General features: G+C 38.3%; 2 protein-coding genes and 1 long non-coding RNA gene across 3 annotated transcripts in view; all 3 read left to right on the top strand.

Annotated features, from left to right (window-relative positions):
• The window catches only part of LOC134323206 (uncharacterized), a 69,625-nt gene extending 64,617 nt beyond the window's left edge, over positions 1-5,008 (top strand). Inside the window, exons 30-33 of the mRNA XM_063004657.1 lie at positions 1,490-1,663; positions 1,845-2,021; positions 2,785-2,940; positions 3,381-5,008. Coding sequence (XP_062860727.1) covers positions 1,490-1,663; positions 1,845-2,021; positions 2,785-2,940; positions 3,381-3,411 — 538 coding nt within the window. The 3' untranslated portion in view covers positions 3,412-5,008. The remainder of the gene's footprint in view (positions 1-1,489; positions 1,664-1,844; positions 2,022-2,784; positions 2,941-3,380) is intronic.
• Positions 5,009-22,944: 17,936 nt separating this feature from the next.
• Positions 22,945-24,520, top strand: LOC134323471 (uncharacterized). The gene is made up of 3 exons (XM_063004997.1): positions 22,945-23,696; positions 24,188-24,306; positions 24,386-24,520. Exons 1-3 carry the CDS (start codon positions 22,958-22,960, stop codon positions 24,518-24,520), a joined length of 993 nt encoding a protein of 330 aa, XP_062861067.1. The 5' UTR covers positions 22,945-22,957.
• A 127-nt stretch (positions 24,521-24,647) lies between these two features.
• Positions 24,648-26,756, top strand: LOC134323209 (uncharacterized). Its single transcript, XR_010014030.1, has 6 exons — positions 24,648-24,715; positions 25,569-25,657; positions 25,737-25,842; positions 25,912-26,017; positions 26,377-26,450; positions 26,658-26,756. It is a non-coding gene; the product is annotated as an uncharacterized LOC134323209 (long non-coding RNA).
• Positions 26,757-26,812: the final 56 nt, after the last annotated feature.

The following is a 26,812-nucleotide window of genomic DNA, read 5'->3' as shown; positions in this document are numbered from 1 at the left end:
CTGATTCTGATGATGGAGGAGGAAACAGTGCTGGACTCTAATTGGACGTTATTAATAAATATGACAGAAATCTGAACTATAATATGAATGTAAACAATTATGAATAAGGAGAATAAATATAAACTCTACACAACACTTCATTATACTTTATAATAAGAGAATTAGCATAAACTGTTGCTAATCAGATTCATTCACAGTTATTCATGACATTGTTTTTTTTTTTTTTTTACATGTGTAACACTGAAAGGCTCTGTGTGCTCTGGTGCTCCTAATGTGCCACGCCCCCCTCTCCATGAGCACACTCTGTCCCCTGCCACACCCCATTCCTTATTGACTCTCCTGGGCTAATTAGCTCCAGCTGCTCCTGATAAAAGGAGGCAGCTCCTCTACAGACTCTGGGAACTATTGAACTCGGTTTTGTTTTGTTTGTGGTGGAACTCTGTTTGGTGACTCTTGACGTCTGTTGGACGTTATTTCGGTTTGTGTGCTTTCATGTGGGACTTGGTATGGTCTTTTGTTTTAGTTTATGTTACTAGCCGTGTGCTTAGCTCGTGTTACTAGCCGTGTGCTTAGCTCGTGTTACTAGCCGTGTGCTTAGCTCGTGTTACTAGCCGTGTGCTTAGCTCGTGTTACTAGCCGTGTGCTTAGCTTGTGTTCTTAATAAATCCAGGTTTTCCTATACATCTCTGCGCGTGTGTCCGCCCCTTTGTCTAGCCGTAGACCCCCTCGTGACAACATGATAAAGCTGAATTATTTATGAGTGAGGATGGGTCAGAGTTTATGAGTGAGGATGGGTCAGAGTTTGTAAGTTGTGGATTTCACCATCTACAGTCCATAATAAATAAAGAGAAGAAATCTCTGAGCATTAAGTTTAAGAGCATCGATCCTTCAGCGCTGCATCTATAATGAACAGAACCACATAGACTGAGTTCTTCAGAAAACCCTGGTCAGTAAACACAGTTCATCACTACATCTACACAAAGCAGAAACCAACATCAACAACATCCAGAAACGCCACCAACTTCATCCAGCGTCACATTTACAATAAGTATAAACATTTAAAAACAGTAAAGTTGATTAGTTGCAACATTAATAATGTAATATTCAAGTAGCAGAATAAACTATAAATATGATTGAAGTCAGTAAATGTTTGATGTAACGTGTGTATGGAGTATAAAATAATCTGTCAGTGTACAAGATAAAGAAACTGTAACACTTTCAGCAAAATTACATCATAAGATTCACACTTTACATCCCAGAGTTCAGTTTTAGTGATTAGTGGTCAGGATTCCTGAACTGCTTTTCCACCTGCCTAAACAACTTCACACAGTGGAAACAGTAAAATCATTATTAGAATGTTATTAATGTTATTAATGTTATAATTGTTATTGTTATTGCTATTAATGTTATAAATGTTATGAATGTTATTAATGTTATTAATGTTATGAATGTTATAAGATTGATGTTTCTGGATGTTACTTCTCTACAGGCTGTTTAAAAGTCCTGATGCAGAGGAAGCCTACACCACTCTCAATCAGATTCTAGGTAAAAACATCTTACAGCAGAAGAAACTCCATCTGAACTCCAAAACACTGAAAGAGATCAAAGTGAATCAACTATCAGCTCTGCTGGAGGATCCACACTGTACAATCCAAAACCTCACGTAAGAGGAACCATTTTCTACTATTATATTATTCATTTATTCTACTATCATGCAAACATTCATGATTACAGCTTTATTATTATTATTTTTATTAAGGCCTCTTAATGTAGGGATATATTTAAATATTTAATCATTATAATTATGAATACACACTCGTATCTTCCTCTGTTTCTCTCTGCAGGTTGTATAAAAAAGGCAGCATTACAGAAGAAGACTCTGCTGGTTTACTTTTAGCTCTGGTTTTAAATCCTGCTCACCTGAGAGAGCTGAATCTGAACCAGAATAAACCAGGAGAATCAGGAGTGAGAAACCTGTGTGAACTGGTGAAGAATCCTCGGTGTAAACTGGAGAAACTAAAGTAAGTCATGATGTGTTTATATTCACATGGAATCTCTTTTCACTAAACTGGTTTACTAGTATACAGATTTATTCACTGTTAACCTTTAAATATTTGTCTTATTTTGTTTTATTAATTTATAAATCAGTGAAGTTGTATTAAACACTGTACTAATGCACATACTATTAACAACTTCTATTTAAATGCTCTGATTTTAAATTATAATTTATTATTAATATATATAGGTATACACACTGTAATTGCAGAACAACAATGTCAGCCAGCAACAAAAATCTGCACCAGCTCACTAATCATTTACTAATAATTTGATGCCTGCAGCACTCAAACCAGTTCAGACTGCATCAGGTCCAATTGCATTCTAGATCCATCTCAATGTAGAGTACCGCACCAACGGGTCTGAATATTTTTGTGAAGGTGATATTGTAGTTTTGATTTTTAATTCATTTTGAGAAAACTAATAACATGACGTCTTTACATCCTGTTTAATTACGTGTAGATTCATGATAAAATGGTAATTATATCCATTTAAACTATTCAACATGAACCTTTTTTAATTTGTCAGAATAAACTTTCTTATTTAATCTGTCAGCATTTATACTTTATGAATAGTTTATTAATGTGTTATAAAGCCCAGTGGTACGTTACTAAACCATTACTGTGTTTGTAACAACTGTTGTACTGAAACATAAACTCCTGCTTGTAGTTCCTGTTTACTAAATGATTGTGTGTATTTAGAATAAAAGAATTTGCTCTTGATCTGCAGGCTGAATAACTGTAGTATAACAGAGAAGGACTGTAGAGATCTGGCTTCAGCTCTGCACTATAACCCCTCATACCTGAAGGAACTGGATCTGAGTCAGAATGGATTAAAAGAATCAGTGAAGGAACTGTTCAGTCTACTGAAACACTGCAAAATAAAGTAAGTAAATATAAAACTGTACATGTTTAATTTCTATACATCATAATAATAAAGAAATCAGGAGAAAGATCATTACAACAACTAATCACCAGGATCAATAATAAAAGTAGTCAGCAGTTAATACCATTATTGATTAGCTGGTTTATAACATTGTTGTTCACAGTAAGGATTCATGTAAAAATGCTGTTTTATATTTTGGACACATCAGCACTTTTATTTCCTAAAGTTTGAGCTGATATTAAACACTAAAACAGCAAACTGAGCATGAAGATCAATCTGAACCTCAGTGTAACTGATGTAACGTTATTTTTACTATGTTTACATTCACCACTTCATTCTGATAATTATCTCACTTTGTCACATCACTGTCAGTGTGAACGCAGGGTTACAGATTTTAGGAATTATAATTTACAATAATTTTCTTTTTTTTGATCCAACAGATTTGATAAATCAGAAATGTTTGGATTTTAAGGCGAGGCCAAAAAATGACCAGCAGATTTCTGAACCCTGCAGCTCCTCTATATCACAAAAACCAGCAAAAGATAAAGAAACTCAAAACACAGATGAGGAGGAAGGTTCCTCACCCACTTCAGACAGTAAAGACAAAACATTTTGGTATAACTTGTAACCCACACAGTGTAATCATTAATTCAGGAATGGTGGAGACCCCCAGGACAGCAGTGTGACAGTAACTCAAAAACACTGGAGGCAGCTGGAGGCTAGATTTTTCTCCCCAATCTAGTCTTGTCCAATTACCCTGATTGCGTCCTCTAAACTAATTCGACCCTTCACCGCTGACTGAAGACACCTCTCAACTGACATACACCCCCTCCGGCACGTACAGTCAGTACACACTGCATTTTTCACATGCACGAGTCGAGTTCATACACCAATCGGCACTGTGTATGGAGGGCCACACCCCCATCAGCATTATTCCTCAGCCCTGTGCAGGGGCCATCAGTCAGCCAGCAGGGGCCGCAGTTGAACCAGTTATGAGGACCTATGATCCAACTTAACCCTTAACCCTATGAACAACAGCCAATCGTTGTTAATGCAGCCGCCCAGCCCAGTCGGAAGGTAGAGCTGAGATGTATTCGAAACCCCAACTCCAGTGTGCTAGCGTACTTTACCGCTGTGCCACCTGAGCGGCACGAGGGATTTTATGTTTTATTAATTTTTGCTGTTCCTTATTGTCTGATCTTTTGTCCTCGCTATGAGCTGTGCTATTAACAAATGTCTCAACGCACACACACACACACACACACGCACACACACTACTATAGCTGTAAAGCTGATTATCCATCCAACAGGCGCTCTCATCTCTTTTGTTTGACTTTTGTTTTTTTATTCTCTGACCAAATTCCCTTTTGTGCCCAGCTTCTTTCATTTCATAATGATCACTGTAGACGTCCTTGTAACACTTAAAGTTTAAGATTTTGTTTTTTTTTAATTGCCCTGTCATGCCCTGATCTGTGCATGACTATAATGCGACGGTGAAGATCTACAAACGATACCTTGGACTTGGTTCTGTTTTTGTCCTGACGATGCAGTGTTTATAGACTCAGGTGTTCCTTTCTGTTAGATCCTAGTTACACTTATGTCCATATACTTATGGTATTAGGCCTAGTATGTCTACACTTTGCACAGCTTAAGAGCTGAGCATGCAGTTCTAAATGGTGTTTAGGCTGGTTTTGTTGTTGTTGTTGAGAAACAACCTAACAAATGTTAATACCTAACAAATGGTGGAGAATGTGGGCAATCTAGTCCAGGTCAGTGATCTTCTCTAAGATTATTTATCTGTTAAATTATGAATCTGTTTCTCTGTTTTGAGGAAATATTGTGTTGAAATTGTTTAACATTGAGAGTACTGTTAAGAATACGTAGAGATTGGAAGTTCCAAAGCTACTTATCTGGTTACTCTGTTTCGTTTTAGGGATCCTTGTTTATTTTGTTTATTTCCTCTGACACTCCTCCTGTCCTTTTTACTTTATTTTATAGATTTTATCATTCTGTAATTTTATCATTATTGGGAGAGGAGTAATTCCTTGAATTGTATATTTTGGTTACTAACATGGTCTTATTTATCCACAAAGTTGAATCAGTTCATCTGGACACACGATTGTTGTAGAGATACGTTTCGTCACTCAATCCGAATGACTTCTTCAGTCTGAGCTGGTGTTGAATACCCCGACCTTATATGCAGTTGATTTGCATAACGACCGATCACCGCCCATTGCATAACAATGGAACTGGTGATCAGGTCTATATGAAATTCACAATGACCATTAATTACAATGGCCATGTGTGTCTTTCACACATGATTGGGGTAACGCTCCAATGACGGCGTTGTATGATGGTGAGAGATGTACTCTCAGGCCCCCTCCCCGGTTCAGAGATGGTCGTTCCCTCATCACGTAAATGGCCTCTTTGACTCCACGTTCAAACCAGCGTTCCTCCTTGTCAAGGATCTGCACATCTTCATCATTAAATGAGTGGCCGCTGGCTTGCAGGTGGGTGTAAACCGCAGAGTCCTGGCCAGAAGAGGTCGATCTTCTATGTTGGGCCATCCGTTTCGCCAGTGGCTGTTTAGTTTCCCCGATGTACAGTTCCCGGCAATCCTCCCGGCACCTAACAGCACCTAACAGCATACACTACGTTTCTGTGTTTGTGTCGAGGAACCCGGTCCTTAGGGTGAACTCATTTCTGGCGTAGCGTGTTCTGGGGTTTGAAAGCAACTGAAACACGGTGTTTGGAGAATATCCATCTTAATTGTTCCGATACTCCCGCCACATACGGAATCACCACTGGTTTGCACTTAGACCGTGGTTGTTCTTCTCCTCCCTTCGATCCACTGGAGCTGTGTTTGGGCATTTTTCCCGCTTTTACGAATGCCCAGTTGGGATAACCACATTCACCCAGGGCCTTCTTGACATGAGATTTCTCTCTATCCTTGGCCGTAGTGTCTGAAGGGATGCTGTTCGCCCGGTGGTGCAGCGTCCTGATTGACTCCTAGTTTGTGCTCCAAAGGATGATGGGAGTCAAACCTTAAGTTCTGGTCCGTGTGTGTTGGTTTGCGGTAAACATTTACTGTACATGGAGGAAGTGGAAAAGAAGGCACTAAGGACCTACTCAGGGACACCACCGAGTCATTGGTTCAGATATGTGGACGACACCTGGGTTAAAATAAAATCAGAGGAAGTACCACATTTCACAGACCACATCAACTCGGTGGACAAACACATCAAGTTCACAAGGGAGGATGCAAGCGACAACGTTTTAGCCTTCTTAGACTGTGAAATTGCTAGTAAAGATGGGGGACGATTGAAAGTAAATGTTTACCGCAAACCAACGCACACGGACCAGTACTTAAGGTTTGACTCCCATCATCCTTTGGAGCACAAACTAGGAGTCATCAGGACGGTGCACCACCGGGCAAACAGCATCCCCACAGACACTATGGCCAAGGATAGAGAGAAATCTCATGTCAAGAAGGCCCTGGGTGAATGTGGTTATCCCAACTGGGCATTCGTAAAAGAGGGAAAAATGCCCAAACACAGCTCCAGTGGATCGAAGGGAGGAGAAGAACAACCGCGGTCTAAGTGCAAACCAGTGGTGATTCCGTATGTGGCGGGAGTATCGGAACAATTAAGACGGATATTCTCCAAACACCGTGTTTCAGTTGCTTTTAAACCCCAGAACACGCTACGCCAGAAATGAGTTCACCCTAAGGACCGGGTTCCTCGACACAAACAGAGTAACGTAGTGTATGCTGTTAGGTGCTGTTAGGTGCCGGCAGGATTGTCGGGAACTGTACATCGGGGAAACTAAACAGCCACTGGCGAAACGGATGGCCCAACATAGAAGATCGACCTCTTCTGGCCAGGACTCTGCGGTTTACACCCACCTGCAAGCCAGCGGCCACTCATTTAATGATGAAGATGTGCAGATCCTTGACAAGGAGGAACGCTGGTTTGAACGTGGAGTCAAAGAGGCCATTTACGTGAAGAGGGAACGACCATCTCTGAACTGGGGAGGGGGCCTGAGAGTACATCTCTCACCATCATACAACGCCGTCATTGGAGCGTTACCCCAATCATGTGTGAAAGACACACATGGCCATTGTAATTAATGGTCATTGTGAATTTCATATAGACCTGATCACCAGTTCCATTGTTATGCAATGGGCGGTGATCGGTCGTTATGCAAATCAACTGCATATAAGGTTGGGGTATTCAACACCAGCTCAGACTGAAGAAGTCATTCGGATTGAGTGACGAAACGTATCTCTACAACAATCGTGTGTCCAGATGAACTGATTCAACTTTGTGGATTTGTGTACCTGGATTATTGAGCATGCATCAACAGATGGTCTTATTTACTTCAAAAATAAGTATTATTGTCCTAAATTGCATGAAACACCTAAACAGTGGCTTGATAGATTTGGACAAAGTACTTACACAGGAATGTGATAGATAATTTACATGGTTTTAATAAAAATCTAGGATTCAGACCTTTTCCTAAACAGGACTCATTTGAACTTGAATATTTGTGCACCGCTACTTTGTGTATTGTAGATAAATATGGAGATCATAACTGAGATTAGGATTTCATGAATCATGGTCTTGATTTTTGGATGAATATGAAACCAATCTGGGATAAATGTCATAGCAAAGATGACAAAAATGGCCAAACGGCTATCAAACGTACTAGTACAGATGCACCAGTACAAAAACAACCTGAAGTTGTGGCCTAAGTAAAAATTCACAACAAACTCTGAACGTTGGCACGGATTGTAATAATACAGTGAAACCAAAACTACACCCACATCTGTCTGTTAACCCAACATGTCCGTTTGACGTGAAAATGTCCTCTGACCACGATCTTGTTGTTACACAGTATAAAATAAGTCCTATGTCTGTTTGAATTAAAAAATGTACTTGATCTTTTACCATTTCCAAAGAAATCGATGGATTTTGGAAAGTCTGAGATCCCTTACTGCACATCTTAATTTGACTGGAGTTGATTATAGAACCATTTTATTAAAATGTTTCAACAATTCAGTAACTGAAACTGAGTTAGTGACTGAAATTCCTACACTAAGTCGTGTATATGACACACCTTATATTTATTCCTCTAGTATGCCATCAGTTGTGGATGTATGGAGGACCGATATAAGTCCACGCTCACATTCTCCTCATGTTGCGCCTGACATGTCTAATATAACACAGTGATTGGAACAGGCCTTAAACCAATCACGCACAGTTCATACACAATCCTAATTCATTTTCACATGGAATTCACCAGATCATGTTAATGCTTTTTTTTAGTGAACTTACAGACTTTCTTAAATCTCAGAATAGTAAGTCTGCTGATTTATCCTGCTTCTAATTGTAAACCAGAGAAAAATGAAACACTAAGTGCTTTTGTTATTCATTTCTTTAAAACTTGTGAAGACGGAGCCGGTCTATCACTTCATTGGGATTCAGATATGTGACTCATTAATACCTGTTTGAATAATATGATGCTGATGATGCTCAAGTTATGCGTTTACAACCAGGCATATTTGACATGAGACCGGAAGATTTCCAAAAACGTGTTGGTGAACTAGAAAGTGCCGGAGATCTTCCAGCTGAACACTCTAATGTCTGTAATGTGGATGTGTCTCTAATCAGGATGGTCTGGAGGCTACTGTCAAAAGGAATGGTAGAAAAGGTAATTGTAATTTTTGTGGAGCGTGACTGTTATAAAAAACAACAAAAACAAGGTACAGGCTCAAATCTGAATAAAGGCAAGCCTGATGTTAACAAGTGTGTCAGCGGAGGCAGGGTCTGAACAGGGTCTGTCATGGTATGGGGGCGTGACAGTGCCCTTGGTTAAGGTCATTAACACATCTGTGATGCAGCATTAATAAAGAAAAGTACGTTGAGATCTTAGAGCAACATGTGCTGCCTTCAAGATGTCGTCTTTTCCAGGGACGTCCAGCATTTTTCAGCAAGTACAGTTCTCATACTACCTACTACTACTGAATACTGTACACAATCATACACAACCCTACTCTCCTGACTCCAACCACCATCCTCTACATCAGGTTTCACATCTGGATAATGTCAAGATAAGTTTTTAAACCCACCAGTTTTGAAGTGTTTAGATGATCTAACCAGTTTATGTGTTTCTCATGAAGGTGAACTCTGGGCTCCATCTTCAGGAGGTAAGATTGAATTACATGGTCCAAACTGTGATGGTTTATTCTTACCAACCTTTAAACTAAAATCACCCGAAAGAACCCCAGATTATTTTCATCAAAGTAATAATAATAATAATAACCACAAATGTTCACAAAGCTTCTGTAAATGACTTTTGATTCCAGTTTTCAGTTACATTTATTATTGTGTTCTGATCTTAATGTTGACACATTTTAAAGGATCCTGATTGAACATTAAATAATCTCTCTTATATCCAGCATTGATTTGGTATCAGAGCTTATTCTCTAGTAAAGTTTGATTATTTACAAACATAAATAAGTAAACGAGACTTCTTCTGGACCATGAACCAGACCTGAGCTTTTATGTTACTTGATAGCAACATGAGGACGGTGAGAACTTTCATAACGTCCAGCTTACTTACGTTTTCAGGTGGGGTCATGTGAGAATTCTTCATGGTGATGGTTTGATTGGTCTGGTCGACATGTCTAGACAACATGAGGCTTGAGAGTAGTGATGGGAATTTCGGCTCCTTTTAGAGAGCCGGTTCTTTTGGCTCGGCTCACTAAAAAGAGCCGGCTCTTTCGGCTCCCAAGTGGCTCCTTAGATTTTTTTTGTTGCTTAAATTAATTTATTACCAAATTACATGTAAAATGAATTACTAATGTAAAAAAACATTGTATCAGATGTTTATTATTTAAATTGCTTTATTTATATACTCAACATGGAACAGAGTGCTCCAACAATAAATTATAAAATACAAAAACAAAGACCCATCTCAATTAGACAAAAAGATCTGATTGTGTATATTATTTGTACATTTGCATCTAAAGTGGGACAGCATGGTGGCTAAGTGGTTGGCACTGTCGCCTCACGGCAAGAAGGTCCTGGGTTCGATCCCCAGGTGAAGAGCCCGGGTCCTTTCTGTGTGGAGTTTGCATGTTCTCCCAGTGTCCGCGTGGGTTTCCTCCGGGTGCTCCGGTTTCCTCTCACAGTCCAAAGACATGCAAGTGAGGTGAATGTTCCTGTCATGAATGTAACCAAAGTGTAAAACGTGATGTTAAAATCCTAATAAACAAAACAAAATAAACAAGCACCTAGAGTGAAACAACACAACATCAACGAAGCATCACTCACACTCAACAAAATATAAATGAAAATGTGCAAAACAAAAAGAAAATCCAGGTGAAAGGTGTGACAGTATTTGTAAGTATTTAGTGAAGATTGGCATTCAGAAAAACCAAGGAGCTCATCTCTGATGGGTTGATCCTGTTTCTCCTTTCTGTTATGATCTGCCCTGTTAAAAAAGATTCTCTCTGAGGGGACAGATACACAGTCTATGTGCCATCACATGTATAAGATGTGGGTAGACTGAACATTTGGTCGCCCAGTGAACACTTGGTTTAGTGGGTGTGAACCAGTGGCGGCTGCTGGTCTTTCAAAGAGGTGAAGCTCATTGTCGGCTTACATCATAAAATTTGTCAATTTATTTACACATAAATTTTGCCCTCTGTTCCTTTTACAAGAAAATGACCTGAAATGGGTTGCAGCAGTTTGTCTTTCGACTTCACTCGCAAAATCCGCGATGGGACTGAAGCTCCCAGTGATTAAGTGACTAATAAAGTGTATTGCTTTGGCAATACGAATGTCCCTATTTGTCATGCCGATAAAGCTTCTTTTGAGTTTGAGAAGTGACGGTGTAGCACTCAAACTAGCTGTCAATCAAAACGGGATTCAGCCTTTCCACTGATTCTCCAATCATCTTGCAGAAGCTCAGCGTCCACACCCGCCCACAGCTCCATTCACCCCCAGAGATGCTCAGCGTCCAGGGGCGGGACAAAATCGAGGCATTTATCCAATGACCGGCGAGTTTCGGAGCATAAAAAAAAAAAACCCTCAACGCCGTCCCATAGAAGTGAAGAGACGCTCAGCTTCTGCGGGCAAATGCATTGACGCTACGGGAATGTATGAGTTAAGTTAAAAAAAATCGAGTCGATTTGTGATAATTAGCTGATTCTGAATGAACTCGTCTTCAAGATAAACGTGTTCTAACGCATTTGTAGTCAATGAAATGTTAACACAACTGTACATATTTGACTATTTAATTTTGGACATTTTAGGGGAAGCTGAGCTTCCCTTGCAGTCTTAGAGAAATCGCCACTGGTCTGAACTTGTCTGTAAAAGGGGTTCCTCGTGTCCAAACTTTACTATGTCTCCTCTCACTCATTTTCCTCACCTTTCCAGCGTGTAATGTCTGGCTGTGTAAAGAACTGAGTTCTCTCTCTCTCCTGTACTCTCCTGTTCGTGTGCACGCTGTCTCTCTCTCTCTCTCTCTGTGTGTGTGTGTGTGTGTGTGTGTGTGTGTGTGTAACCCCTCCCCTCTTGCTCAGTGTAATTACACAAACGCCACCACGTATCTTGACCAATCACGTGCGGTTTTGACAGAAAAAAAAACCGGAAAAAAACGAATCGGCTCTCAGTCAGGAACCGGATCCCGTCGTTCACTTTAAAGAGCCGACTCTTAGAGCCGGATCGTTCGCGACCGACCCATCACTACTTGAGAGTCTGTGGGAGGGACAGACAGGATCAGTGGAGTGTTGTCAGGATGAAACTCAATCAAAAGTGGACCACATAATGGGTTTCCAAGGAGAAGATCTCTCAGGATGTTCCTCCAAATTAGAAGCTAACCAAAGCTATGGCAGTACTGGAATGGCAATTGGAGTGGTGTGATTATTTATAGAGGGTTGTAATTAAAAAATGATGTTATTTAGGTGTTGACCCTCTGTGCTGTTTGTTGGTTGCATTTCTAACTGTTGTTTAAAGTATTTTGCAGCACTTTAAGAGGGGAGGAGTTTTTTGGGGGGAGTTACAGGCTGAGGTCCAAGATGCTGCAAGCTCATGTGGAAAATTCCACAGATGTTTTTGATCATTACACGAAGACTTTTTCGCCCTCATCCTAACTTATTTGCATTGTGTTATGTATCAAATGTTGAATTATAAACTATTTACCACAGTATTTACCAGAGTATAACCGGATTTACAGACTTGAAGAACAGGGACAGGAGGAGATCTGTGTGAGAGCTGGATCCTCTCTGCTGCTGCTGCTGAAGGTGAGCAGTTTTTCTTTTATAAAATAAGAATGGACAATATTAAAGTAACTTTATCAGGATGTGAAACTGAACGTAAATCTCAGCAGCACCGCCGCATTTTCACTAAAAAATAAAAACACGTTTGACTTTAATCTGCTGATGTGTTTAAAAAATATTTAAACATTTTCAGCATTTAGCAGACGCTTTTATCCAAAGCGACTTACACAGTGAGTGGAACACGATGAGCAATTGAGGGTTAAGGGCCTTGCTCAGGGACCCAACAGTGGCAACTTGGTGGTGGAGGGGCTTGAACTGGCAACCTTCTGTTTACTAGTCCAGTACCTTAACCACTGAGCTATCACTGGCCCCTACAAACCTTGTTTTATAGATACTGCTTGTATTTTTTATTTTAATATATATAGTTAATAATAGATTTATCTCTGATACACACTTATTATGGATTTATTGATCTCAACTTAAATAAAAATAAAATAAGAATAAAAGCAATATCTATAAAACAAGGTTTGTAGGATGTGAGGGACATTAATATGTGTATATAAAAATAGTGTGACTTATATTATATTAAATCATATCAGAGTTTAAAAGATTTATCTCTGATACACACTTATTATGGATTTACTGATCTTAACTCAGAGTTTAATAGATTTATTTTTTATTAAAATAAAATTTAAAAAAGCAGTATCTATAAAACAAGGTTTGTAGGATGTGAGGGACATTAATATCATATCATATAATATCATTAAATCATATCAGAGTTTAATAGATTTATTTAGCTCCAATATAAAAGTATTTCATCCATCAATTCATGACAAGACTTGAATGGATTTATTTCTCTGTAATAAGTGCAGATGTTTCCTACGTTTTTATGTTAGTTTAATGACGCTCCCTAACGTGTTAGCTGAAGTTTGAGCTTGATCAGTTTCATTTAAAATTTTCTTTAAATAAATACATGTTACCTTAAAATGACCATCGAATAGTTGTTGTAGCATGTTGCCAATGTGTAAGAATTGGTAAAGTAAGTGGGTGTTAGGTGTTGTTTCAACCATTTATGTAGATCAGAATGGTGAATGTTAAATGAATGTTGAATATTACACTAACTTTATTGAAGTGGAAACGCTGCCCAGCTAGCAAAGAATGTATGGCCCAGTTCTGGGCCATATCCGGCAGGTCGTAACCTTTTGTGTCGGCCCACATCCAGCAGCCGGATCTGGCCCGGTGTCAAAATGAATGACGGTTTGATTCTGGCTCGTATACGGCTGCCCGGATCCCAGCCATGACTGGCAATAATAAGCCAGGACCTAACCATGTGCTAGCCAGAACAACCATTATTGGGCCGAATATGGCCCAGTTCTGGCCTGGAGTAGATTTTTAAAAGGCTTTCCCCAGCCATATTTAACCTTTAATGGTCACTGGGACGACTACAATTGTTCTTGCTCCTTATTAATAAGTACAACCACTACTAACAATGTATTAATAAGAAGACAAGGATTAAGAGTAACAATAATAACAATAGTAACACAATAATAGTAGTGTACACACATTAGGCTCTCAGTGTTTGTACATCTCTTGTAAGCGCTTTGAAATATTTCCTATGAAAATACTTTGTAAAATGTATATATTTTATTATAATTTAAAGCAAAATATATAGAGTATAATTAAAATAGTAACAAAAAAACAAATGTACACCAAAGCACATTAAGTATTTTTATTTATCGTAAGTTTGCCAAAAATAATGTTTTATCTTGCCATAATTGACTGCTGATCTCCGGCCTCTTGTCTCCTGACACTGGTCTGTAATTCTGGAATGAAAACAAAAACCGAATTTAACACTATTTTTCACAGATCAATGTGGATCTTATTCGTCTTATTCAAAATCTTTCAGTTCCACTTAATAATGGAAATGTTGAATAAGAAAGAAAGTTACTTTATTTTAAATATATTTACCTGGTGAATAATGGTTCATTGGTTCATTCTGGCAGCAGGAGTGGCATCACTATAAGCCATATCCAGACCAGTGCTAGAGCAGAAGAAACAGTGCCTTTAGTAGGCTGAAGAACATAAGCACAGATTTGTAAATGTGCTTAAGACATGATAACGTGCTTTTTTATGATAATATTTTACAGTGTTGTGTACAGTACTTGTGTTCAGTATCCCTAATCAATCTTGAAAATGTCTTTCAAACTGTATGTTTATAAAAGCAGCTTTTGGAACCATCTTACCAAGATCGATGTAGGCCAAAAAACAGAAGGCAGTGATGGCTTAGTTACCTTGAAAATCTGATTACTCCTTTAAAAAGTAACTTAGTTACTTTATGGATTACTTGATTTTAAAAGTAACTAAGTTAGATTACAAGTTACTTTATTAGTTATATAATGCGGAATATTTCAAAGATATTCCTTTGCAATACTTTATTATTTGGCTGCCAACTTGTGTGTACTGATGAGACTCAATTGAATCCCAGAACATGCCAGTGTGAATGCATGGAAAACACATTTTAATTTTCTTTCAAGAATATGATACAGACTGACCAACACTATTACGCTAAATCAGCATTGAAAATTGACTTTACTTTTAATAGCCTTCTACAATGCTGGAGCTTCTTAAAACGGAAGATTTTCTTTTAAATAGAAGTGTTATTTACCTGCTATCAAATTGTTTTCCAACAAAATCCGCCCAATTTGGCGGATAATCGCCCAATCTGGCAACACTGGAATGCGCAGAGCCAGCTGGCGCTTTTACTCGTAGCGCGCCACGAATACTACTAAATAGTACTACTGTACTTCTGTAATGGTGTTGGTGGTTGACATTTATGTTGAGTGTATTACTGCACTGTTTTGGTGAAGAACTACTCATCTGAGGTGCGCTGCTCCTGCCTGCAGAAATGCTTCCGCAAAAAAATTGCCGGTGTTACGGAGAATTCAGTTCCCCCTGTTTCCCCTTTAACGCGCATGTGCAAAAATCATGACGTTTAAAATCATGACGTTTTTTTCAGTCGCTTCGTTGAGCATCGGTTTTTTGGAATATGTATTTATAGCGGTATGTTCTTTTCACATTTCATGTTGTATGTTAGGTAGTTTGTGATTAAACACATACTTTAAAGTATTGAATGAACTACTGTCAGAGGTTTTATTGCTCCATCCCAAGTCAGAGGTTTTCACACTGCGTTCGTCTTCAGCCTTGCTGTCAATCAACTAGAATTAACGTGTCAGATTTATTTGTAAATAAATCCTAATACAGGACATGCTCTTATTCACACACTTGTTTGTTCTTTTCGTTTTGTCACGCAAGAAAAAGTTTTGGTGCACATACAAATAAACTATATCGCACAGGACAATAGTCTGTGTTATTATTTAAGGTTACTCATCTCAGCTGCACTACCATTTACTTTCAAGAACAGTTTCATTCATGGTGATCTCTCGTTCATTTAAACTTTACAAACTGCAGCCATGTGATTTTAAAATTAACAAACAGTATGTAGAACAAGTTTAACCTATAGATCAGTCCATTACACTAGGGGGGAACACATTTACCTGGAGACCTGGGGAATATGGTTCCCCACATGTATATCACTGTGTGTGTAATGATAAAACACTACAGTGATGCTGGTGATGTATTTAACTGTTGTCATTATGTAGAACAAGTTTAACCTATGAAACAGTCCATCAAACTAACAACACAGGGGGGGAACACATTTACCTGGAGACCTGGGGAATATGGTTCCCCACATGTATATCACTGTGTGTGTAATGATAAAACACTACAGTGATGCTGGTGATGTATTTAACTGTTGTCATTATGTAGAACAAGTTTAACCTGTAGATCAGTCCATCAAACTAACAACACAGGGGGGAACACATTTACCTGGAGACCTGGGGAATATGGTTCCCCACATGTATATCACTGTGTGTGTAATGATAAAACACTACAGTGATGCTGGTGATGTATTTAACTGTTGTCATTATGTAGAACAAGTTTAACCTATGAAACAGTCCATCAAACTAACAACACAGGGGGGGAACACATTTACCTGGAGACCTGGGGAATATGGTTCCCCACATGTATATCACTGTGTGTGTAATGATAAAACACTACAGTGATGCTGGTGATGTATTTAACTGTTGTCATTATGTAGAACAAGTTTAACCTGTAGATCAGTCCATCAAACTAACAACACAGGGGGGAACACATTTACCTGGAGACCTGGGGAATATGGTTCCCCACATGTATATCACTGTGTGTGTAATGATAAAACACTACAGTGATGCTGGTGATGTATTTAACTGTTGTCATTATGTAGAACAAGTTTAACCTATGAAACAGTCCATCAAACTAACAACACAGGGGGGGGAACACATTTACCTGGAGACCTGGGGAATATGGTTCCCCACATGTATATCACTGTGTGTGTAATGATAAAACACTACAGTGATGCTGGTGATGTATTTAACTGTTGTCATTATGTAGAACAAGTTTAACCTATGAAACAGTCCATCAAACTAACAACACAGGGGGGGAACACATTTACCTGGAGACCTGGGGAATATGGTTCCCCACATGTATATCACTGTGTGTGTAATGATAAAACACTACAGTGATGCTGGTGATGTATTTAACTGTTGTCATTATGTAGAACAAGTTTAACCTATGAAACAGTCCATCAAACTAACAACACAGGGGGGGAACACATTTACCTGGAGACCTGGGGAATATGGTTCCCCACATGTATATCACTGTGTGTGTAATGATAAAACACTACAGTGATGCTGGTGATGTATTTAACTGTTGTCATTATGTAGAACAAGTTTAACCTATGAAACAGTCCATCAAACTAACAACACAGGGGGGGGAACACATTTACCTGGAGACCTGGGGAATATGGTTCCCCACATGTATATCACTGTGTGTGTAATGATAAAACACTACAGTGATGCTGGTGATGTATTTAACTGTTGTCATTATGTAGAACAAGTTTAACCTATGAAACAGTCCATCAAACTAACAACACAGGGGGGGAACACATTTACCTGGAGACCTGGGGAATATGGTTCCCCACATGTATATCACTGTGTGTGTAATGATAAAACACTACAGTGATGCTGGTGATGTATTTAACTGTTGTCATTATGTAGAACAAGTTTAACCTGTAGATCAGTCCATCAAACTAACAACACAGGGGGGAACACATTTACCTGGAGACCTGGGGAATATGGTTCCCCACATGTATATCACTGTGTGTGTAATGATAAAACACTACAGTGATGCTGGTGATGTATTTAACTGTTGTCATTATGTAGAACAAGTTTAACCTATGAAACAGTCCATCAAACTAACAACACAGGGGGGGAACACATTTACCTGGAGACCTGGGGAATATGGTTCCCCACATGTATATCACTGTGTGTGTAATGATAAAACACTACAGTGATGCTGGTGATGTATTTAACTGTTGTCATTATGTAGAACAAGTTTAACCTGTAGATCAGTCCATCAAACTAACAACACAGGGGGGAACACATTTACCTGGAGACCTGGGGAATATGGTTCCCCACATGTATATCACTGTGTGTGTAATGATAAAACACTACAGTGATGCTGGTGATGTATTTAACTGTTGTCATTATGTAGAACAAGTTTAACCTATGAAACAGTCCATCAAACTAACAACACAGGGGGGGGAACACATTTACCTGGAGACCTGGGGAATATGGTTCCCCACATGTATATCACTGTGTGTGTAATGATAAAACACTACAGTGATGCTGGTGATGTATTTAACTGTTGTCATTATGTAGAACAAGTTTAACCTATGAAACAGTCCATCAAACTAACAACACAGGGGGGGAACACATTTACCTGGAGACCTGGGGAATATGGTTCCCCACATGTATATCACTGTGTGTGTAATGATAAAACACTACAGTGATGCTGGTGATGTATTTAACTGTTGTCATTATGTAGAACAAGTTTAACCTATGAAACAGTCCATCAAACTAACAACACAGGGGGGGAACACATTTACCTGGAGACCTGGGGAATATGGTTCCCCACATGTATATCACTGTGTGTGTAATGATAAAACACTACAGTGATGCTGGTGATGTATTTAACTGTTGTCATTATGTAGAACAAGTTTAACCTATGAAACAGTCCATCAAACTAACAACACAGGGGGGGGAACACATTTACCTGGAGACCTGGGGAATATGGTTCCCCACATGTATATCACTGTGTGTGTAATGATAAAACACTACAGTGATGCTGGTGATGTATTTAACTGTTGTCATTATGTAGAACAAGTTTAACCTATGAAACAGTCCATCAAACTAACAACACAGGGGGGGAACACATTTACCTGGAGACCTGGGGAATATGGTTCCCCACATGTATATCACTGTGTGTGTAATGATAAAACACTACAGTGATGCTGGTGATGTATTTAACTGTTGTCATTATGTAGAACAAGTTTAACCTATGAAACAGTCCATCAAACTAACAACACAGGGGGGGAACACATTTACCTGGAGACCTGGGGAATATGGTTCCCCACATGTATATCACTGTGTGTGTAATGATAAAACACTACAGTGATGCTGGTGATGTATTTAACTGTTGTCATTATGTAGAACAAGTTTAACCTATGAAACAGTCCATCAAACTAACAACACAGGGGGGGGAACACATTTACCTGGAGACCTGGGGAATATGGTTCCCCACATGTATATCACTGTGTGTGTAATGATAAAACACTACAGTGATGCTGGTGATGTATTTAACTGTTGTCATTATGTAGAACAAGTTTAACCTATAGATCAGTCCATTACACTAACAACACAAGGGGGAACACATTTACCTGGAGGCCTGGGGAATATGGTTCCCTCTAATTTAGATCGCTCGTTTTGCCTGAATGTTTGCGAAGTGTTCTGAGGTAAGTTTTGCTGTTTTTCTGGCGTTGTTTGTTAAAAATATTTAAATGACATTCATTAATCATGAGTTAAATATGATTATTGCCACTCTACTGTAAATGTTTTATTATGTCATGTCAACTTTTAACTTAAATTACACGTACCATAGGTAAAACTTTTCTGAGTGCGTAGCTAACTGCTAAATAGAAATATAAACACTTTAAATGAGATTACAATTGTTCATTTTCTTTTATATGTCAGTATGGATCCGACTCAGTACCAAACATTATTAATTTACAAAATTACTGGAAAATACCCAGAGTGTCAAACAAAGGCTGAAAAGTACGTCATTCGACGACGCGCACACCAGTACGTTGTCGAGGGTAAGACTTGCTGTTTAACTTATTTGTAGTTTGTATATATCTGACAATACGTATCCGACGTATTAGAATGGAGCCCCTAAAGGCCCGTAAGGTGATATTTTCAATATTTATCTTTTCCACACAACATAATTTACTATATATTCATGTTTGTAAATAATGAAATAACACAGTCACAATACAATAAACCACAAACGTAAATATTAAATCATTTAATCTATACTGAGTTAATGTCTTTGATCAGGTTACAGTATAAAAAAAATACTGTTAAACGGCATTTAAACTACAATTGTATTATGTTCATTTTAAGTGCCTGCTGATTTTAAATTTGTTTAACTTTCTTATTATTCTGCAATATTAAAGACCAGCTAAGATACACCATAATATGCACAATAATTTATATTAAAATAGAAATAATGTGTTCACAAGATGAAAAAGTCACCTTTTAGGACTTCAGGGGCTTCATATATTAGCATATAGTCTTATTAGAGTGAAAACATTCATGTTAGGGTTGCAGATGTATGTCCAGTTTTCAGCATTAATTAAAAATATTTTACTGCTAATATAAATTGTGAATTACTGTCAAACCCAACATAATATACTTTATTATACTGTAGATGGAGTACTGTTTTATGTGCGCCATAAGGGCACAGAAAAACAGCTAAAAATAAATGTGGTCAGAGGTGCTGAAGAAGCTGACAGAATTTTTAAAGAATTTCATGCCAGCGAGACAGGTGGGCATAGTGGCAAAGAGAAGACAGCACATGCCATTTCTATCAGATATTATTGGCCTGGAATGACAATTGACATCGAAAACTGGGTGAGTTTACTGATACATTGTTACTTTTAATATTTATAACAGTGCAGGTTCCATAAACAGATATTAAGAATGAAAAAAACTTTTTTTTCTACCTATTTGCAGATTAAACAGTGCTCTGAATGCCAGGCGAGTAGACCCATCAAACTCCAGGAACAGTACACTCCAATAATAGTGTGTTTTTTCTATTATTATTATTATTATTATTATTAGTACTAGTAGCAGTGTATTTTACAAATGTGTTCCAAATAATTAATTGCCTAAATTGTTTGTGTAGGTAAATGAACCATGGGAGTTAATAGGCATGGATTTGATTGGCAAGTTGTCAATGACCTCCACTGGAAATCAATACATTTGTGTCCTCATTGACTACTTCACAAAGTGGGTAGAGGCTTATCCACTTGCCTCCAAAACAGCAGAGGAAGTTTCAATGATCATTGTTAAAACATTTTATCGTTTTGGGGCACCAAAAAGGATACTCACAGACCAAGGCAGGGAGTTTGTTAATCAGGTTTGCATTTGCATTTACTTAACAGTTCACTTTCTTCATATAGTTGTTGCTGTCATTGTACTTATCATTTTATTATGACAATAAATATATATTTTTTTCAGATCAACAAAGAAGTTTGTGAATTGTTTGGGATCAAACGCAGCCTTTGTTCACCATACCATCCACAGACTAATGGGTTAGTGGAAAGAATGAATGGCACAATACAGCGGTAAGTTTAGTATACATGGATTTTGCACATATTTTATTGCAGATTGTAGTCCATCTGTTTCTCTGCATAATTGGTTTCATAAGTTGGTCTGTCCTCCAGCCCTTTCATCTAAGGCTAGTATGTCATGTATGGTTAAGCATTATTTGGGTGGTGGAGCTCTGTACAACGGTGACACCGTGGAGCTTTTAAACAAATCTGTATCACGGTTGGGTTGAGAATAGTCCACCAAACCAAAGCTATCCAGCTAACAGATCCATTAGTCCAGGCACTGACCAGTTACTGACTATATATAACTATACATGAGCAAGGTAAACCAACAAGAATAGTGTGGTCACAAATTTTACAGTCTGCCCAATATCCCAACAACACTGCTGTGCCTGATACACTCATATCAGTTTAACAAACATTAACATGCTACAAACAGGTCAGAGTCACTGATGTCTTGTGAATGCTCCACCACCCAACAATACCTGCTCAGTGGTGGTCCTGTGGATGGGTATGAACTATGATAAAACAGCCAAACACATAAGACAGATAAAGAGACTATTGACTAGTAATTAAATATGTACAATAAACACCTGTGTTAAATGGACCTGATGAAATTGATAATTAGTGTATGTAAGTGGTATCCATGATTAATAAAGTGTTTTACAGCACTTCAATAAAGCACTGTTTTGCTTCACTTGTACATTATGTTGCAGAAAGAGCAAAGTACTACAAAACTACACCAGCAAAAAACTAGTGAGCTGTTGCCATATACCTTCAATGTAGTATTTGTGTTTCAGAACCCTTGGGAAGCTGTGCAAGGACAAACCACAAATATGGGACAGATATCTTGATGCAGTGCTGTTCAATGTCAGAACCAAAAAACAACTGACTACACAGTATTCACCATTCTACCTAATGTTTGGAAGAGAGGCACGCTACTTCTCTGAAGTACCTGAATCTTTCAGTGTAAGTTTATTCACTGTGGTAACTTTTTTCAATGATATTCATGACTGTGCAGAAGTCTTAAGTATATAGTATATATATGTTGTGTTTAGTACAAATATTGTTATAGACATTTATTTTATGAATCCTGCTTTATCGAGTCCGTACAAAAACATTTTAGATTTACAAATATTATAAATAATAATTATAATAATAATAATAGTAATGTTACAGAAAAAAATTGTATGTCAGTAAAGAAAGCAATCTACTAAATGAGATTAAAAAAAGGAAGAAGCAAGTGTGACAGTCAATACCTCCAGAAAAACTGATCATCTAATTCCTTAATAAAACTGTATCATCTTAACCTGGGACGACTATTTAACAAAAAAGCAAAGTGTAGTCACACCTAATCCAAACTTTCTTTAGTTTATTACTGTTTACTGTTTGCTCATTGTGGTGTTTTTTTTTTTTTCAAATATTAAAAACTTTTTTACTATTTATTTGCATGTGCCTAAGACTTTTGCATAGTACTGTATTTGTACCTGTATTTATAGCTGCATTCCAATTTAGGGGCTGCATCCTTTGGCGGCTGCATTTGAGGAACAGTTGCATCACAGCTGCATGACTAGGCTGTCCCATTTCAAAAAGCTTCCTACTTTTCCATGACAATGAAGGATCCAGTGGGTGGATCTTTCGCTAGTCAACATTTGCCAAGGTTCATTGCATGCCAGTGATGCAAACAAGAAATCCTATTTCTATTTGGCCTTCCTAGGATGTAGCCCCTGAATTTGGACACAGCTTATACCTTGTTTAAATATTTTTTTATATCACAGTTTGTACAAATAGAATTTACTTTTATTGCCTAGGTCAATCAAACAGTGGAAGATGTACTTCAGGCAGAGATAGTCCTGTCTGCCATACAGTTGCAGGACCAAGTATATGAGGCAGTAAAGAAAAATATGCAAGCCTCAAGGGACAAAATAAAAGCCAAAAAGCAAGCTTCCAGGGCTGCAGCTCACACTTTTGTTCCTGGGGAAAAGGTGCTGAGGAGAAACATCAGAAGTCAGCAGAGGAAAGGAGGGAAGTTAGAGAGAGATTTTCTGGGACCCTTCACAATTACCTCTTTACAAGGCAAAAGTGCTAATTTAGTAAATGCTGAAGGTGGGAAATTCACAAAAATTAGTCTGGATCACTTGATTCCAGTTGTGGAGGAAGTAGCTCGAATTCCCCACAGACTCAAAATGTTAGACTCAAAAAGTTCAGCACCTCCAGTAGAAAGCACAGCACATTTGGTCCTTAGCACAGCCCCTTCAGTCCCAAGCACAGCACCTCTGGTCCCAGATACAGACTCTCCAGGCCAAGGCACAGAATCTCTAGTTCCAGGCACAGCATCTCCAGCCCAAAGCACAGCATCTCTAGTTCCAGGCACAGATTTTCCAGTCCAAAGCACAGCATCTCCAGTCCCAGGCACAGAATCTCTAGTTCCAGGCACAGATTTTCCAGTCCAAAGCACAGCATCTCCAGTCCCAGGCACAGCATCTCCAGTCCCAGGCACAGAACCTCCAGTCCAAGAATCTCCCGTCCCAGACACAGAATCTCCCATCCCAGACACAGAATCTCCAGTCCCAGGCACAGCACCACTGGTCCCAAGCACAGCCAGTGCTCAATCTATCACATGTTACAGTGATCTTGAGAATAGTAAGTTGATTTATAAAAATAGTACTAATGTTAATAAAGTACTGCATAAAAAAATATCATTTTTAATGACCTTTTGTCACAAAGGGGCAGTCGTAGGCTTGTGTTTAAGGAACCAACCTTGCGACCGGAAGGTCCGCGGTTCGATTCCCGGTGCCGCCAAGTCATGATACGGCTGAAGTGCCCTTGGGCAAGGCACCTAACCCCGCTCCCCGGGCGCTGTGGAGGCTGCTCACCGCTCCGGGCATGTGTGCCCACTTCACTAGTGTGTGTGTGTGTGTGTGTGTGTGTGTGTGTGTTTCACTGCATGGATGGGTTACATGCGGAGGACCAATTCTTCTGTGTGCAAGCAGAATAGCAAATAGATCACTTTCATACTGTGTATTTAAAATACTTTCTTTGCTGAGAAATGTAGCTAACTTATGTACATTTTCCAGTTCTGAACAAAAAAATCTTGGGATTAATGTTATTTATCTCTTTCATAACTTTGGCAGTCATCAGTGCAGTTTGGTCTGGTAGAAGTGATTGTGTCCTGATGGCCAAAATTGGACCATATAAAATCTTTGAGACGGACATAGCACACCTTGGACCTGGCAGAGAATTGGAGAGCGAGGTACAATATTCTTTCAGTCTATAAAATATCATATAAAAAAAAATAAAAAAAATGTTTATTCTGTTTGATTTTTCGAAAGGTTATTAATTCATACATTTTTACACTGGTGAGGAAGCATAACCAGGAGCACGAGGGCAAGGCTTACATGATTGACACCTTTGCAATGACCAAAATATGGCAAGGGTCATATCAAATGCTAAAAAAGGTATGGTAATTTCAAACTGAGTCTATGTAGGTTTTTATAAAACATTTTCCTAATCTAATTTCAAATGTGTTTATTGAGCTATATTGCTTGTATTCTTTATTGCTTTTATTAATCTGTTTTTTTATTATTCAACTTCAGTGTGATCCAAGCCAATATAAGGTTCTTTTGGGTGTCATAAATGAACATAATCACTGGACTATTGCTGTGAGTATCCATAAATACACCTCACATTAATAGTAACTGGGAAACAAACCTGATTAAATCTGTAACAAATGGATTTCTGAAAGTCTAAGTACACTGCTGTCAGGGTACCCACTAACCCAGCATCTGCTGCATCACACCTCCCTCACTCCTATTCCCCAGTCTAATGATTTCACCTGCCTTCCTTTCTGTAGGCCTTAGCCACTTCCTCCTGCATCAGATTCACATATTCTCACCTCTTTTTATTTCTTCTATTCTTCTGTCGGTTTTTGTTTGTTTACTCTCTGCACCCTCTTAGTAGCTTCCTGTGCTACCATCCAGCATTCCTGCCTCTCAGATGTCCCATTTTGTAGGAGGCTTGTATTTGCACTCTCACCCGTTTCTTCTTTCAAACTTTTCTGAGTCCCTGTTTTTTCTAATAACGTCCTTTGCTGCACCTTACCTGCATTCGTCTCCATTCCAGCAAATCAACTGCAGTTCTTTAAGCAAGGACGGAAAAAGGTGCAGGTAAAACTTGTTAAACACAATTATGACTCAAGATTCTTTCTTAAGACCATTTCTAGCTCTACTTAGACCCACTATGCACCTCTTTGAAAATTTGTGTTTACACTTCTTTTTTGCATATTAGTAAAGAAAGCAATGTAACAGACCACCCTTTAGGCAAAAAATATATTATAATTGCCTACAAAAAAAGGAGCCAGTCAGAGCACCCAGAAGAACTGTGGCAGATTCCCCCAGATGCTCATTAAAAGATTTGACACACCAATGAGTAAAACATCTTTTTATAAACACTGCCAAAGAAGCATGTTTTGGTATGCACAAACTAATGTACACGTTGTGAATTGTTCGTTTTTAGGCCATTTATCCATCTAAAAAGAAAACATTGTTTTTGGATCCCCTGGGAGAGTCCCAAAAAAAAGTAAACAAGTGCCTGGAAACCACAAGGTAACGAATTGTAAGCAGCACTTTTAGTATGTTGGCTGTGGGAATAATTGAAATCTTACATAAATCAGTGTTTTTATAGAGCCTTTATGAGGAATAGAGGATGCAAAGTTTCAAGGTGGACGTGTGACACTGTTCCTCACCCAATGCAACGTGATGGCACATCTTGTGGTGTTTTTGTATGCAAGGTAAGCATAACTTAAATCATTTGGCTGTAATAAACGTATAACGCTATTATAATTTTAAACACTTTTAAGTTTGCAGAACAAATCCTGACAGAACAGCCTATCAGCTTCTCAAATGCAGAAAAGGCAGTTAACCTCTTTAGGAAAAAAATTGCAGTGACCTTAATACAGGAATCAGGTAAATGCTGCTGATGGAACTGTTACAGTTATGAAATGGTTATGAAGTTCATTTTTCATTTGATCAGTGCATTACATATTGACAAAAAATGAAAAATGTTGTTCTGTATGTTTAAGCAGACTGTATTTTATATTACTATTAATTAATTAACGAGAGTATGGGCATCTAATGCCAAAATTTGGTAATTCCAATTAGTCTTTTGACTTATTTGTGACTCTTATTAGTTATAAAAATGACAATTATTTAAGATAGATTTAAAAACAATTATGTTATTATGGATGCTATTGACAGTTGTAAAATGTATATACTCTAAAATGGATCCAGTCTGGAGCTGATTTATAGTCTATACAATTTTGTAGAAGATTTGAGTGATCTTTGTCGATTCTGTGGGGAAGACATCAACCTAAGTGATCCAGGGCTGACACCTGCATGGGTAATGAGACATTTCTGTTTTAAAGGTTTAAAAAAAAAGTTTAAGAACAAAAAAGAAATAGTAATAATGCCTTAATTTTATTGCCTTTTTCATTGCACTATGCTTGTACACTACAAGTAATTGACTTGTAATTGAGAAGTCTAATGTAACCATAAAACTATTTTGTGACATTTTATTTATCAATTGAAGGACTGTGTCATTATTTAGATTGCCTGTGATGGATGTGACAGATGGTACCACCAGTCATGTGTTGGCAACCCACCAGTAGATGAAGATTTTTACTGTCCTGCATGCACTGAAGATTAGACCAAGGTTAACTGGGACATTATTTATAAAAAGTTTGCTTGTTGCTGTATTTTATT

The sequence above is a fragment of the Trichomycterus rosablanca genome, chromosome 11, assembly GCF_030014385.1.
Source record: "Trichomycterus rosablanca isolate fTriRos1 chromosome 11, fTriRos1.hap1, whole genome shotgun sequence".
Lineage (NCBI taxonomy): Eukaryota > Metazoa > Chordata > Actinopteri > Siluriformes > Trichomycteridae > Trichomycterus > Trichomycterus rosablanca.
This window is presented reverse-complemented; position numbering and strand designations above follow the sequence as displayed.

What these genes read in the sequence shown, in the direction of transcription:
- LOC134323471 (XM_063004997.1), top strand. Translation starts at nt 22,958, where the DNA reads ATGCAAGCCTCAAGGGACAAAATAAAAGCCAAAAAGCAAGCTTCCAGG. An exon ending in TTACAGTGATCTTGAGAATA is followed by an intron (nt 23,697 to 24,187) that starts GTAAGTTGATTT and finishes TAACTTTGGCAG; the next exon opens with TCATCAGTGCAGTTTGGTCT. An exon ending in GCAGAGAATTGGAGAGCGAG is followed by an intron (nt 24,307 to 24,385) that starts GTACAATATTCT and finishes ATTTTTCGAAAG; the next exon opens with GTTATTAATTCATACATTTT.